At 37.3% G+C, this 16,028-nt stretch overlaps 1 protein-coding gene across 1 annotated transcript in view; it reads left to right on the top strand.

The window, feature by feature from the left end:
- CHIC2 (cysteine rich hydrophobic domain 2) overlaps window positions 1–13,745 on the top strand; it is a 30,728-nt gene extending 16,983 nt beyond the window's left edge. The window contains exons 2-6 of the mRNA XM_034411315.2: window positions 640–694; window positions 831–986; window positions 7,311–7,367; window positions 7,537–7,596; window positions 11,775–13,745. Of these exons, the coding sequence (XP_034267206.1) occupies window positions 640–694; window positions 831–986; window positions 7,311–7,367; window positions 7,537–7,596; window positions 11,775–11,825 (379 nt within the window). The 3' untranslated portion in view covers window positions 11,826–13,745. The remainder of the gene's footprint in view (window positions 1–639; window positions 695–830; window positions 987–7,310; window positions 7,368–7,536; window positions 7,597–11,774) is intronic.
- The last annotated feature ends 2,283 nt before the right edge of the window (window positions 13,746–16,028 follow it).

The following is a 16,028-nucleotide window of genomic DNA, read 5'->3' as shown; positions in this document are numbered from 1 at the left end:
CATATTTTAAGAGGAAAAAAAATACCAATCTCATGTTTAAAAAAAATACCGTATTGCACTCTGAAAAAAATTGAATGAGAGTTCCTGCATCTGATATGGGTATATAATATGATTTTAGTGCTTGTACCCAATCTAAAGATAAGCAGCAACAGACTATATTATAAGTAATTCAGTCAAGATATATCTAATACATTTTGGACCATTTTTAGATTTGTCCGTAACAGATTAGTTGGTGCATTAGCTGAAATTTAGCAAAACCCCTTAGGTTGTGTGTGTGTGTCTGTGTGTATCTTAGTTTTGTGAAGCCACACAAGATACTGAAATCTTTAAAACAGCTGGAAGTATGCTTTTCAAATGGATTCTTGAGAAGACATTCCATTTAGAATTGCTTCACAATTTTATGCATGAGTTGTGTTTTATAATTGCACTTGCTGCGCTAAGATATGTCTAATGTGAGAGAAGGCAAATGTCTTCCCTTGGCCTCCTGTTTGGGCAACAGTTTATAGAATGTAGTTCTTTAGCAAATGTTTTCTGAACATGTCTTGGGCATTGCCATAAATGCCTTTATGCTAACAAAACATTAAGAATCTCTTTGTCCTAATTCGTTGAGTGAAAAAAATGTCTTTATTTTTTTTGTAGGTTTGGGCTGAGCAACAAATTTGAAGCAGAGTTCCCTTCCTCATTGACAGGAAAAGTAAGTATCTTGAAAGCAAGTGAAGTTAATAAAACTCCTAACACATTACTACACGTTGCAGGAAAATGGGTTTCTTAATGCATATCAAGTCTTAGAAATATATTTACCATCTTGCTTTCTGGGTTCATTCTTGAAGGTTGCACCTGAAGAGTTCAAAGCCAGCATCAGCCGAGTGAATAGCTGTCTTAAGAAGAATCTTCCAGTTAATGTCCGGTGGTTACTCTGCGGCTGCCTTTGCTGCTGTTGTACCTTAGGCTGTAGTATGTGGCCCGTGATTTGCCTCAGTAAAAGAGTAAGTTAGATCCCACTTATTATCATAAATGCTCTAGAACATATGATTGCCTTAATGCCTGGGAGGCCATCAGCAACTCTGTGTGTTTGTGTGTGTGTGTGTGTGTGTGTGTACGCACGCACGCACTTGGCGTGTGTGTGTGTGTGTGGTTGTTGGTTATTTAAATCCCAATCAACCTTGCATAGGCAGAGTGTGAGCATTGCAAAAATGTGTTTCTGGCTTTGCTCCAAGCCCTGCCTGTCTACAGTGCAGGGAGCATTGAAATACCATTACAATTGATATAATTTAAAATCTAATCATTAAAAGTAAATAGTATATTTACGTCTTGACTAACCCTGCCGTGAAATGTTTAGTTTTCTTGGGGAAGGGTTCACATAATATCATTTTAGGAGGATGCAGTTTGAGAACCCTTACCCTAATGAGTTGAAATTTTGTTACTAGTATCTTCTGCATCCTTCCCCCCCCCTTTTTTTTTTGCAGGGAAAATTCCTAAATAAAAATAGATTTACTTAATACTGTATATGGTTAATGTTTCTGAAGCTGGGATCTACAATACAGGTAGTCCTCAACTTATGACCACAACTGAGCCCAACATTTCAGTTGTTAACTGAAACTTTTGTTAAGTAAGTTTTGCCTCATTTTACGACTTTTCTTGCCACAGTTGTCAAGTGAATCACTGAAGTTGTTAAGTGAGTAACCTGGTTGTTAAGTGAATCCGGCTTCCCCATTGACTTTGCTTGTCAGAAGGTCACAAAAGGAGGTCACATGACCCCAGGACACTGTAACCATCATAGTTATGAGTCAGTCGCTAAGCATCTGAATTTTGATGACGTGACCATGGGGATGCTACAACGGTCATAAGTGTGAAAAACGGTCCTAAGTCACTTTTTTCAATTCCATTGTAACTTTGAATGGTCACTAAATGAACTGTTGTAAGTCGAGGACTACCTGAAGCGGTAACAAAAGCAACCTAGACTTTTAAATCCCCCTTCTAAAGAGTATTGTACTTCAGAGTTACAGTATGTTTTTGTGAAATATCTAGTGTGGTCTGAACCTTGCCTTATCTTCTTTGGTGAAGTGTAAGAATATTATGTATACCATATCCCTGGGTTGCAGTCTAATATTAAATTTATTCCTAGCAAATATACTGAGGATCCAGTAAAATTTTCCTGACACCATTTCCTATTTACTAAATTTTTCCAGCCATACAGGAAGCACTGTTCTTAAGGTAAACAGGAACAATGATCAGAATTAACAATAAAGCATAGTTGTCAGCCATCCCGTTGGTAAATGCAGCAGAAGAAACTCCCAGGATATTATCTTACCAAGAGTATAACTTTAGTAATAATTTCACATAGGCACAGACATAGCAAAGTCAGTTTTCAGGAACAAATTCTCGCAAACGGGCAAAGGCAAGCTTTTGTGCGATATATTAACTCAGACCTTCAGTGGTACATCTAAGAATAATTCATGCACTTCCAGTCTCACTTCCTTGTGCACATAGAGATGCACACAAATACTCAGATGTGTGACATCTCCTTCATCCGTATGTCAAGATTATTTTATGAACAGATACACACACACATACGTACTTCCCATTGCATACACTAGACACACACAAATTTTTCTCATGTAGCACTAAAGTTGTTGTACTGTGCAATTATTGGCAAGGCAATTTTTGACTACCATGCCCATTTTGGTGATCCCCTTCCTTTGGCTGGCTACTGCTCTCTGTGCTTAGCAATAAGAATCATGATTATTTTGTAATATTTACCATCCTGTTGTAATGGCTGTGAGACCACCTTTTAAATGGCATAAAATATAGTTCTTCTTATCACTTGTTATTGTAAAATTAATTCACGTACAGTGTGCAAAATATGTTACCTAAAATTTGCAGCACAATGTCCTAAAGTTATATCCATGTTTTCCCCAAAATAAGACTGGGTCTTATATTAATTTTTGCTCCAAAAGATATATTAGGGTTTATTTTCAGGTGATGTTTATTTTTGGGCAAATATGGTACTAAATGCAACTCTCTGGCTGACAATCTTAACTTGGGCTTATATTTGGGGTAGGGCTTATAATATGAGCATCTGGAAAAACGCTAGGGTTTATTTTCCAATTGGATCTTATTTTCAGGCAAACTCGGTACTTTCTCAAATTATGCTTCCTTAGTGTTTCATGGTGCCTTGTCTCATTTTTCCATAATATCAGGTTTTAATGTTCAGATTGAAGTTTGGGACTCTTGTTTTACTGCTGATTACAAATATGTCAAATTGTGGGCGGCAGAGATAAAGTTGAGAACATAATGCCTGAATATACCTCCAGTGGATTAGTAGACATTCCTCAGTCTTCCTCTGCATGCCCACTGCCTCTGTTTTCTAGGATCCCCTAGTACTTCATATACTGAAGGTATATTAAGAAAATGGACTAAACTAATGCAGAACATTTAATTGTTATACAATGTAGTAAATAAAGCATTGTGTTTATTTCTGTAATTGATGGTGCTATTGATGAGTGAGCTAATTTTGCCTTGTTCATAACTTGTTCAACCAGTGAGAAATACAACATTTTCAGACTAAGTTCCATTTTGTAATTAAGCTAAATTAATACCTGATGGTCCATGGGGTTTTAAATATTTTTTTTAAAATTATTTTCTAAAATATTAGAAAGGAGAACATCTTTTTTTCCCCTTTTTTTAGTACAGCCCATGGAAAGAGTACCATGATCTCCATTCTGAGGGATAATTTGACTCCAATTGTAAAGGCACAGCAGGAGTTGTTGCTTTAAACATTTCCAAAAAGATGCTGCCTTTAATTTAAACAATGAATTACAAAAATAGTCAAAAAGTCTTCCTAGCACATTACTCCTTTTAAATTTACAAGAAATCCTCTCTCCCCGATTTAGTTAAAACTCTTTTCAGAGTAGCAAAATGAGGGCTTTCTATGTTCAGGATTTTCTGATGGAGAAATAATTCGTATGCTTAAAATAAAATTGCAGTACATGTATAGTTATTCCTATTGTTAGTAAAACTGTTGTGCAATTTTATGGATTGTGTTTATCCTCATATGGCCATAATTTCCCTTGGTCTTTCAGACCCAGATCTTTTTTTGAATAATGTGTTGTAGACCATCAAAGATGTCCCAAATTGACAACTTAAAATTTATCTTTTATTTAAGGATCATCTTCATGATAGGATTACATTAAAACCAGTACTTAAAATTTGTATTGTTTAATTTTAGAACTATTTCATTAAGCTTCTCTAAGTAATAGAAAAAATTTGAAAGTGGTCCATCGTACACAAAGGGGGGGTCACTTCCATTACTCCTCAGTAAACCCACATAGGATAAAATGGCTTCAGTCTTATGACCCACTGTGGCCCTTTTATTTATTTAAGAACTATTAGATTGAAGTGGTTTCCATAAATAATCATACCTTATTCCCAGATAATAAGTATTAATCTGGTTTTAAAGAAAAACACATAGTGATAATTAGTGTTCAAAATCTTCCTAATGTCTTTTGCCCTTTTAGTTTTGTTTTGCGTTATCAAATGTTCTTAGAAAGTTTTCTGTATGGCTGTGATTGAAAATCTCCAGTCTTGCTCTCAGATCAAGAGCCCCTCTTGAGCTGTGAATGTCCTCACCTGCTCCTCACTGTAAATCACTGAGCTGTCAAGTATCATGATTAATTAAACTGCACATGCCAGTCTCTTTTTTCACCTGGCAAATAGAGAGGAAAGCAAGCTTGATCTAAGAATTGAGTGATGCTCTTTAAAGTCCCCTTTTCTTCCTCGGCCTTCTGAGGTACTTGCTAATGTTTCATTTAAACGTTCATTCCCGTTTTGTTTAGTGGCCAGGAGTTGAGCAGATTTAAATACTTGGCAGCATTTAAGTAACGATGAAATGATTTACAAAACTGGAATATTTTTTATAGAGGGGAACATCAGTGGTATCTACATTGAACCTTAGGACCGGATAAATTGTCATAAAAGTATAAAAACAAAGCTTGTTTCCCACATGCATGTTGTTTGTTTAATATTGTTTTTAATTTTCTTTTTAAAAAATGGGTTTTTATGTTGCCTTAAATCAGAATGCCGTTCAATTTGTGCTTAAGATTTCCTCCAAATTAAGAGTAACAGTCATTAAATGTTAATTTTTTTTTTTTTTTAATCTGCAGAAGGCTCCTTCGGAGGGTTGCATTGAATCTTCCCGTATTCAGTTTCCTATTTATAATGTAAAGTGTTTAATTGTACTAGTATTTGGGAAGCTGGTTTCTTTGCCACCCTTTCTCCTTCCCCTCCATGCAAGCAATGAAATTTAAATTGTACAGCAGCCGTAATCTATTATTTAAAAGGCTCTGGCAAGAAAGATTACAAGGTAGCTTCACATTTTTTGAATCGGGTTTTGCCATTGGTTTAACAGCGGGTGGGCACAGGCAGATGCCCTCTCGGAGGAGAACCTATTGCCATTTTTCACCATTGATAGAGTAGCCTTTCAGAGTCAATGAGCTCTGTCAATGTGAGCTTGTCAAGGCTACAACTTCATAGACCTGAGAGGCGGTTTGAGAGGTCAGCCCTTTTCAGGTTTGCTGTGATGCAAATGAGCTTTAATGCTTAAACAACTATTGGAATTTTTATGTCTGCTCCTTGTTCTTTTTTTTCCTTCACAAAGTCATTGACGAGACATTCAGTGCTTTTTAAATTGGAAGTTGCATTGTGCTAAAGACCTAGTACAGATTTACTGAGGGCTGAAAGCAGTTAGATCATGTTCTTTTCATGGTGCGATTAGAATCAAATCGATTTCCCTACAGCCTTCAGCATTCAGATGGCAATTTTAACAAAGCTTAGGGGGCTAGACAAGGGACAAAACGACTGAACTGAATGTTAATTACACTCTGCAGCCTTATTTTCTTTTGATTTGGAGCTGACTGGCAACTAAATTAACAAAAGTGTGACCATAACTGCTGCCCTATTTTCATTTAAAAGGAGAGCAGGCTCTAAAAGGCTATCTTTACAAAGAAACAAGAGAGGTCTGCTGATCATTGTTAAAGGGCAGGCCCCGTCTTTCATAAAATAAAATAAAAAGTATTAGCCAAAAGTAACAGAACTTCAAAAACTACAATGCGGTAATTTAGTCGTCGCTATTAAAAGGTGACTGGAATCCCTTCTTTTTAGGAAAAAAAGATGGCACAGAATCTTACAATTCAACTGTAATAGTTGATTCTTTCATCTAGGCACAACTAAGATTTGTGCATTTGTATTGTTTGGAAATGCATAGAATCTCTCCCCCCCTTTAATATTAGTCCATACATACTTGTGTGTATACACGTTCACTCACAAATATGTTTGCCTATAGAACAATTCACATATTGTTTTCTGCTGCTTTTTTTTTTTTTTTTTTTGACAACACTCAGTAAATTTGGAGAATAAGTTTAAATAATTTTTTAAAAAAATCTTACTGGACTCAGGGATGCAATTTATAACACCTCTTGTTTAGTTTCAGTTGAAGTGCAAGATGCTTTTCCACCACCCCCCTCTCTCCCTCAAGTCCCCCCCCCCTTCTCTTTGCCTTATAAGGAAACTGCAGCTGTACAAAGTTGAATTTGCCACAAGGCTCAGTGATCCATGCCTTTGCACCTGCAACACTAGTCTCATCTCAACACCTGGTGTCATGATTTATCCTTCCTTATGCATAAAGACTATAAACCCCGTCTTATTGTTGTGTGGTTGATGGCACGGCCATCAAATGACTATAAACAGTAGGATCTATTTCTATTACGACTCAATCAGAACGCTTACCGAGTGTTTAAAGTTGCGGGTTTTGCAGGAAGATTTAATTCCTGCATTTAGAACTGAGAATTTCGGTGCAAGAGATTTAAGGATCAAATGCTTTTGCATAATTTTACACGATGTGTTAAATGAGAGAGCATAGATTTACAACTCGTATCTGTTTTATGTGAAAATCCCTTTTGTTCTTGTGTAGGTTGCTTGAAAAACGCATCCCATTAGATTAGATTCAGTGGATTGTGAATTAATGACTAAAAACCCTTTGTTAATGCATAGCTTCATAAGTTTTCCAACTATTTGGATATTCCTTAAAAGTTGTTTTGCTTCCATTTTACTCTTTATAAGCATACATAACCTCTTATTACTACGATCCCAGCAAGTAAAAGTAGAGTACAACAAACTACCCATTACTGAGTTCCCCCTCCTGGGTCTCTTTTCTGCCGAAACATTTTCACATAAAGGCGGTTGCAAAAGAAACTTTCTTTTCCCCCCCCCCTAAAGCAACTCGGGAGTAAAAATTCTTTTTACTTGCCTTCTAGACACGAAGATCGATTGAGAAGTTATTAGAATGGGAAAACAATAGATTATACCACAAGGTGAGTACTGCAGGGAGCAGCTTCGTACTGCTGGGGCTAGAGTGGCTCAGTATGGAAACAGATGCTTTTGTTGAAGGCCAAATATGAAAAGTGGACAAACGGGGGTGTCTCAATGCCGGCAATAAAACATCGCTCATTTTTCTTCTTCTCCTTTCTCTCCGTTGTCTAGCTGTGCTTGCATTGGAGGCTAAGCAAAAGGAAATGTGAATCGAATAACATGATGGAATATGTAAGTTAAAGGGCTGTTTTGTGCGTTTCTCTATTAAATGATCATTTATTTTGCTTCTGATCTTATTCTTTCCACGATTATTAATCAGCAAAGGTGTCAGGAGGCTTAATCGCCTGAGTGGCATGGATTTTCTACGGTTCACAGATGCATGGTTTCATGCGCAGGGCTGATTTATAAAGTTATGAATGACTTGAAAACAAGGCTTCACTGTGTCCTTGGAGGGGGAAAAAAAATAATAAATTAATTGCCAAGATAAAATGGCTTGCACATGTGCTGATGGGGTGTGAAATTTTCAAATGCTGTATAAAAAGAATAACTGCAACTTTGGTTACGCAGTGAATTAGACGTGGGCTGTTTTATATAATGCTAATCAAGCCTTGGCGTATGGAAAAGACCTTTCAACTGAGCGGTTGGAGCTTAGGAACTCTATAAAGACTTTGTAGATTTTAACTGCTCCCATATCTCAGCAGCCCTGAAAATGCTGCCTTCACTCTTTAATGTTTTAAAAGCCTTGATTGTAAGAAAGGAAGTTTAGGTCTTCTTCCTGCTTCTGAAACAGAACTTTGCATATTTTTTATAAAGCCTTCTGAAGATGCAGAAGTTCTTCCTTTTGCAGTCTTTGCAATCGAAATCGTTCTGCTTTATTGTTCTTTGTATTTTTCTGGGGCACACAGGGGAATTGGCTGTCATAAAATCAACCCCCTCTAACAAATATACTATTGCAAAATATACCAGCATTATGAAAATTTAAGATATAAGCAGGGGTTAAAAAATTAAGACGAACCTGCAAAAGTATCTTGCTTTAGCTATTTCTAACACATCCATGCCTTTTAATTATATATCTTGTCTATTATTTAACACAATGCACGCATTATAGACAGTATGTTAGAAGATTGATTTAAAACAGTGCTTAAATAGTTACAAATTATCTTAAAATCATCTTTTCTGTTAGCACTGAAAAAGAGGAAATACTAAGGCCTATATCTAGCCTAAAACATAAAAGACTGCCTAAAATGCCCTTTTTACAGAGTAGCTCTATTCAACAAACTGTTTCTTTTTAACATCTATTATACTTAACATGTTAATTTATGATCATCTATTATAGCGAACATGTTAATTTATGATAGCAGACACATGATAACTTTGCAATAATTGAAGGCAAGAAAAGAATTTTTGGCACTGGTTTTTAAGATTGGCTATGTAAAGAATTCAGCACTTTATTTTAATAATTACTTCAAGCTTCTGGCCTTTATAAGACCATAATAAAAAATAATAGACTTTTTGCATGCTCATATAGAGCTACTCTGATTACAATTACCGCTTTCCAGTAACATGTTCAGAGGGTAATAAGTTAATATCCCAGCCTTTGAGCCTATTGTAATAGTATTGTAATGCACACAACAAAATTCAGGTCAGTTTAGAAAGCACCTGTGCAGAATTTTCAGATTTGAAGAGGGGCACCTGAGTATGCACGCAGCCCCTGATGGCAGCTCCCATAAACCACATACCTATTTTCACAGGATCATGCTGCAGTGGTGGAGGCAGCCACACCATTCCTGAGAAAAGATGCAGCTGCTTTAAGCAGTTGCTGGTAGGTGGTATGAGAGGGCTACTACCTGATTCAAAGTGCCAGTTTAGCATTGAATATGAAATGCTGCCCAGCTCCAGTATTTACTATTAAAATACTTCAGTGTTTAGTATTAAAAACGAGAACACAGTGAACGACACCACTCATTGATTTTTATATTGGCATAACTTAGACTGCACTTTTACTACGCATACCTAACTGGTGGCCACATATATTTGTACTCCAAGGTATGTTTGAATGGCAAAAGGAGCCCCAAACTGCAGTGGGGCCCGTTTCTAGGTAACCTCTAATCCAGTAGATGGCTGGAGGTGATCTATAAATTTCTGCAATTTCTCAATATCGTACAGTCGCATTGTAATACTTATGCAGATTATTCTCAGATATAAAATTGATATGCAGAAGTTGAACATTTTTAATTTAGCATAATCTTTGACAATCTCTTCAGGTGTAGTAAACGTTTCAGTCAGACAAGAGTCTTACAAGAGCATGCTTGTTGCAAGAACAATATGGCAAATATTCCTTAATATTTTCAGAATTTGTATTTTCTTGGGAGATAAAATACTCTGAAAGAAGCAGCTCACTTGGCCTGTCTAGGAAGACTAACTACCCTGATAGACATAAATACTGTTAACAATTAAAATTAATATTTCATTTTAGTTCTTTTATATTGCAGAACACATTCCCCTATATGTGATGATATACGTTTTAATAAGGCAGTACTTTCGCTAAACTAAGTTGTAATATTTGCTGCCCTCCATCCAAGCTAATTCTTAAAATGAATTTCTTTTAGATCAGTTGCCTTTCCCTCTTCCATGAATAACTTACTACTGGAAACTTAGTAGATTTTAGAGACCAGTGGGAAAGAGAAGCCAAGAGGAATATGAAAATATTGATGAAAGATGTTGTAATTGAAGTTACTTTGGGTCGAATGGTAACAGATTTATACTGGAGCCATTTTTCTTCCTCTTAGTTAACCTTCAGAATTAATTGTGCCAAAATGGTTAGTTGCTCTTCAACAAAGAGACTTTAGGCATGATAAAATGGGCATTTACACACAGCCTGCATTTTCTAAGTAGGCCCTATCTTGTTGCAGCCTTTATTACATAGAATATGGGTTTCTCAGTCTTTAGATGTATGTTTTCAGGGAGTTCACAATTGTAGGATTACCATTATTTCAGCTTCCCATCATCCCCCTCTCTTCACTGGACACTGAGAAAAGAGAAATATTTGACCCACCATAAGCAACCAGTGGGAGGGGATCACAGTTGCCAAGTGAGCAGCAAGCACAAAATAGCTGGGTCGCAGAACTGATGTGTTTTATATGCATGAGTTCTCAGGTTCCTTCTTCCTGTTTCCAGCTAAAATTATCACACTAGAATCGATGTGTAAGATATATTTCATTGGCCTTGGAGAGATGTTGTGCAGCTGAAAACATGCTGAGATAGTTAAAACAGATAGGAGATCCAGTTCAGGGTAGTGGTTAAGGCATCAGACTAGAAAGCAGGCTAGAAACCATGAGTTCCAGTCCTGCCTTAGTCACGAAGCCAGCTGGCTGACTTTGGACTACTCACTCTCAGCCCTAGGAAGAAAAACGCAAACTACTTACTGTATTTTTCACACTATAAGACGCTCCTAGCTTTTGGGGAGGAAAACGAAAAAAAAATCTGCCTCTGCCTCCTTGCAGCAAACAGCCTGGTCAGCTTCAGCACAGCCTGATTTAGCACGAGCAGCTGATTGGCAGTTGGATTGGCCTCCCGGAATACTGCTGATCAGCTGTTCCAGGCTGCGGCAATCGCCGCCTACACACACCCCATTTTTGACCTCCGCACATCCTGTTTTTGGCCTCCCCGTGTCCTGTTTTCGGCCCGTTCCAGATGGGGGAATTACCACCAAGCGGCGATAGACGGCGGTGATCCTCACCACCTAGAACGGTCCAAAAATGGGACACACGGAGGCCGAAAACAGGATGTGTGGAGGCCGAAAGGGGGGCACGTGGAGGCTGAAAATGGGATGCGCAGAGGCAGCGGTAATCTCCGCAGCCTGGAACAGGAATACCTCCTGGCGGTATTCTAGGAGGCCGATCCAACCGCCAATCAGATGCTCATGCTAAATCAGGCTGTGTTGAAGCTGACCAGGCTGTTTGCTGCAAAGAGGTAAATTGCTGAGAGGCAGAGGCCGAAGGGTGGGGGCCGGTGGGTGGGCGGGGCTTCGGCAACATTTGCTTTATAAGACGCACAGACATTTCCACCCTCTTTTGTGGGGGGGAGGAAAGTGCGTTTTATAGATCGAAAAATGAGGTACTTAAACAAATAGATTTAACTTAGGAAAAAGTAACTTCCTTTATTCCCGACCATATACATGTCAGTTGCAAAAATGTTTTTAAACCGGGAGGAAATTCAAAAACAATTGCTTATGTACAATAAGGGAGCAGCATAAAAGCAAAATTAAAAGCTCTCTTGGCTTTGCCTATAGTCATTTGGATCCTGGCTATGGGTTATTGCCTTGTCATGCTGAAAACGTCTGCTAAGAAACTTTGAAAATAACAATGCTGTCCATAATTCATTTTTTCTTTCTCTTTCTGTTTTAACAGGTCATTCTTATAGAATTTTTACCAAAGACACCAATTTTCCAACCAGATTAGCATTTGCTTTACCTAGAGACTTCCTGAGTATGTTTCATTTCCAATGGTGCCTTCCTTGGTGCTCTCCTCGTAATGATACAGAGTTGGTTCTACAGGATCTTGTGGTGTTCTTCGTTCTTTTTCTTTCCGATTTTTTTTTTTTTGAACAACATGTTCAAAGTTCATTTTGTCAAATTTGGCACATAGCATTCTGTGTGATTTAAATTATTACCTTCCCCCTTTCTGTTAATGAACCCTGGTCTTGAGGTATGGGTAATATGTGTGGGTATGTGTTTGAATATGCACACACATACATACATGTGTGTGTGTCTATATGTATATATGCATAGCTATTATATACAAATGAAAATAGCTATAAGTATTCTAACCCCAAGATAGACATGAAAATTGGCAATCATTTTTAACCTATGCACTTGCATCTCTACATCTAAATCTCACCATATTTGGCTGATGACAATATCTGTTTGTATCAGATTTTTTTCCCCCTCTCCTCCTCTCTGGGATGTAAAACCAGTCTCTTCTGAGCCAACAAGCAGTATTCCTTCATAGCCCTAGCATCCATTCCTTTTCTTGTATCTTGGAAAAAAAAAAATCCTGTCTGCTCAGAAGATGTTCCTCCTCCAGAAACTTGAACATGGATTGCTATTTCTCCACTAGAAGACTTAAGTCGCAGATTTGCAGGTGTCTAATGGCTAATCCTGCTCAGGACTGTAAAATTGACTAGTATTTCCTAAGAGGGCTGCTGCATGGACAACGGTAGATAATCTTCCTGTGGTTAAGAGATTCGAAGTGACTGAAGAGAACCCAGGGTTCTACTCCTAATCTCTTAATCATGGTGAAAAAAATAAAAAAAATAAAGTGATATTTTGTTTATACCAACTCCATATGTGTTTGTGTGGGTGCTTGTGAGAGAGGGGAGAGTGAATGAGTGAGTGATATGTCTGTCGGCGTGCAAGCCAGCAAGGATTGTGGTTCATGCCATGTAACAGCTTTCTTATTGTTTACCCGATTGAATAGTACACGAGGATGCAAGATGGGCAGAAATATATTTGTTAAATATTTCAGTAGTTTTGAGTTATTGAATGTTACAGTGTTTGGCTCCAACCCATAGAAAGCTATATTTAAATCCCATAAAAATCACTTGGGCCTACTTTATTGGTTTCTAATGCTCTCAAGTTCTATTTATTTCATTAGGACTTAAGTGCAACTAATATTCTCCTTTATTTTGAAGCTTTCCCTTGGGTTGGGGCCTTTGTGTGTAAAACATTAACAGCATTTGTACCAGATGCTAGATGTGTCGTTAATGTCTTGATTTTTACATCTGTATTTCAGGTGGATGAATTTAAAAAATGGTTATTTGAATTAATAGTTTACTGAATGTCTGGAGTAAATACTGCATTCTAACTTTTAAATTTTATGTTTACATGGTTAGCTTTCTGTTTTATTTTATTGTTTGCACAAGGAAACATTTAAAAAAAATATGAGTATGTAATAATATGCTTTGGTCAGGCCAGTTTTTAGTTTCTTGGCTGCGCATATCTTCATGTATTAAGTTCAATGCCTGTTGTATGCAGTTACTTCTGAAACATTTGTTTCTGGATTTTAATGTAGGTGAAATATAACATATTTTAAGGGCCTGTTCTTCATGTAGCAGAGCAATAATGTGAATAGCCAACAAATACAGTTTGCATAATATTTGTATTAATGAAATGTTTATCCCACTACTACAACAATATCAGTCCTTTTCATTTAAATATGTGTTTTGCTTTATTGTCATATACAGATACGTTTATTGTGTATTTGCCAATGTTCGCTACTCACAACAGATTGCTAATATATTTTGAATATATTTTGTGACAATTTAAAGCTCTGCTTGCATATCACACCATATAGTGGCTCCAATATACTTTCATTGGCTAATCTTGTTGTGGTTCATCCAGAGTCTGGCCTTTCTGAATCTCAGAATCTCAATGGGGGACAAACGGAGCATTTGCGTAGGCCCTTCTGTTACTGAAATCAATACAACTGGCTTTGATTAGATGGCATGCATTTTGCTTGACATATGTACCCCCGGATTCTCTTTAAAATGAAGTAATAAGGTTCCTTATTACTTTAAGCCATGATAGAGTTTGCTTGTTTGGGGCTGAGCGTGTTGCGTGAATGAATCATGGTTTATTTTAGGGCATTAAACTAGGGTTTGAAACCATGGTTTGTTGTTGGCTTGCTGACTGCAACCTTGATTGAGCTAATGTGGAAAATGAACAGATATGTATGGGTTGGATTCTTTTCTGGTTGACTTTTGGTTTGATTCTGTACCCTACCAAGGATCACTTTAACTGGGCCTCAGAAAGAAGGGTAACCAAAAAGAAGAAAAACAAATTAAATTTGCCCAAAGCCAAAAGTACTTTGCCCATCTGCAAAACTGATTCTAACTTGATTTTTAAAAAATCACACTAAGTTTATCCCATGGTTGATTAGGATACATGAATGCAGCCTATGAAAGAACTTTAAAATATGTACCGTATTTTTCGGAGTATAAGACGCACCAGAGTATAAGATGCAGCTTAGTTTTTGGGGAGGAAAATGGGGGGGGGGAGAAATCTGCTTACCAGGTATTCATCTGGCGAGCGTCCTTAGTCTCGTCAGCTTCAGCACATTATTTTGCTGGTTTTTATCCCCTGCTTGGGAATAAAAAACAACTTCTAAAGCACAACTGATCTTTGGAGAGAGAAGCAATGAGAAAAGCAGGCAAACCACGGAGATCGCTTGACTCGCTAGCGCCTCGTTAGGGCTGAAAAAAAACTTCACAGCTGAGAGTCGGAGGGAGCAAGCAAAGCAGGATCACTTCACTGAAAAAAAGCTTAGCTCGCTAGCGAAAAATAGCTTTGAAAAAGCTATATTCAGAGTATAAGACGCAGCCAAATTTTCAGCCTCTTTTAGGAGGGGAAAAAGTGTGTCTTCTACTCTGAAAAATACAGTATATAGTTTTATTCAGGTATTCCAAAACTATTTCCTATCATTCATGATCTGCTTTTTTCCTTAACAAAAGAAACCATATAAAGCATTTTCTCCTCTTCTGTGAAATTTCCATAATGTCTTAGAACATAAATATTAATAATGATGGCTTGGGCAGTTTTCCAACACAGTGTGCTTATTGATTTGAATGGGCTTATTGTCCTTATATCTGTGTTGTTGGCGTGGGGTCTTAAGTACACAAGATGTAAAATTCACCTCTGTCCCTAAAGTGGAGAGAAAATTGCTATTCACCCTTCGCTTCTTGGGTCTCTCTCTTTACTTCTGTGAAGGTAGGACCTCTTTCCAACGATCCGTTTTGCATTATTTAGTTTTCCTGGGGAAAGAAATTGGCAATTTCTTGCATGTGCAAGAAGCTTGGCCTGCATTCTAGAGCTCCTGTATATGGATATAACTGCTGAGTAGGTTGAATGTTTGATTTGTTCCATTAGAAAAACTTGGCTTATAAATATTTTCTTCCTCAAAAGTTTTTGTCAGTCAGAACTTTACATGGATAGCTTGGCAACTATCATTAGGGTTATAAAGTCACTAATGAAACGAGAACTGCTCCAATATTATATTTCTCTCTTAGTTAAATAATATGTCTGAGCTAGCTCAGGTAATATCTGTTGGATGGTGGTATAACCCAATAAATCTTGTCCAGCTAACAAGTTTTGTTAAACAGCATAAATTCTCATGAGCTGAAGCTCACTTTGCAGATGCTTAGAGTCACGAGAATGATGTAGGATTTCAATTTAGATTGAAGGGCGAAGTGAGCTTGTGAAAAAAATCTTACTTTTTAAAAATGCTCTAATAAGTAGATCTTCTCCATAATAATGATTTCCCTGAACTTAGCAACTGAGGTTGGCTGATCGCCCATGGATACACTTGGTAGACTTGATAACTGTTTATACAACTGTGTTAATTTGGCAAAAACAATTTTTTTAAAAAAGCATGTCCACTCCTTTGATTTGGGTTGCTTTATATACATTTGCCACCATGTCTTTTCTCTACTGGTATGTACTGGATTTTTAAGGAAATCTGGGGGTGGTGGGCTGGGTTGATTTACTTGAGTTGCAAGCACAAAACTTAAGAAATTGCTAATTTATTCATGCATGCCTATGTATTAGATAACAGATTTACATCTCACATGGCAGTAGCAATATGCATATTAAAGCTGATAATAAAAAT

Source organism: Pantherophis guttatus, chromosome 8 (genome assembly GCF_059756535.1).
Source record: "Pantherophis guttatus breed Tessera chromosome 8, ASM5975653v1, whole genome shotgun sequence".
Taxonomy (NCBI): Eukaryota; Metazoa; Chordata; class Lepidosauria; order Squamata; family Colubridae; genus Pantherophis; species Pantherophis guttatus.
This window is presented reverse-complemented; position numbering and strand designations above follow the sequence as displayed.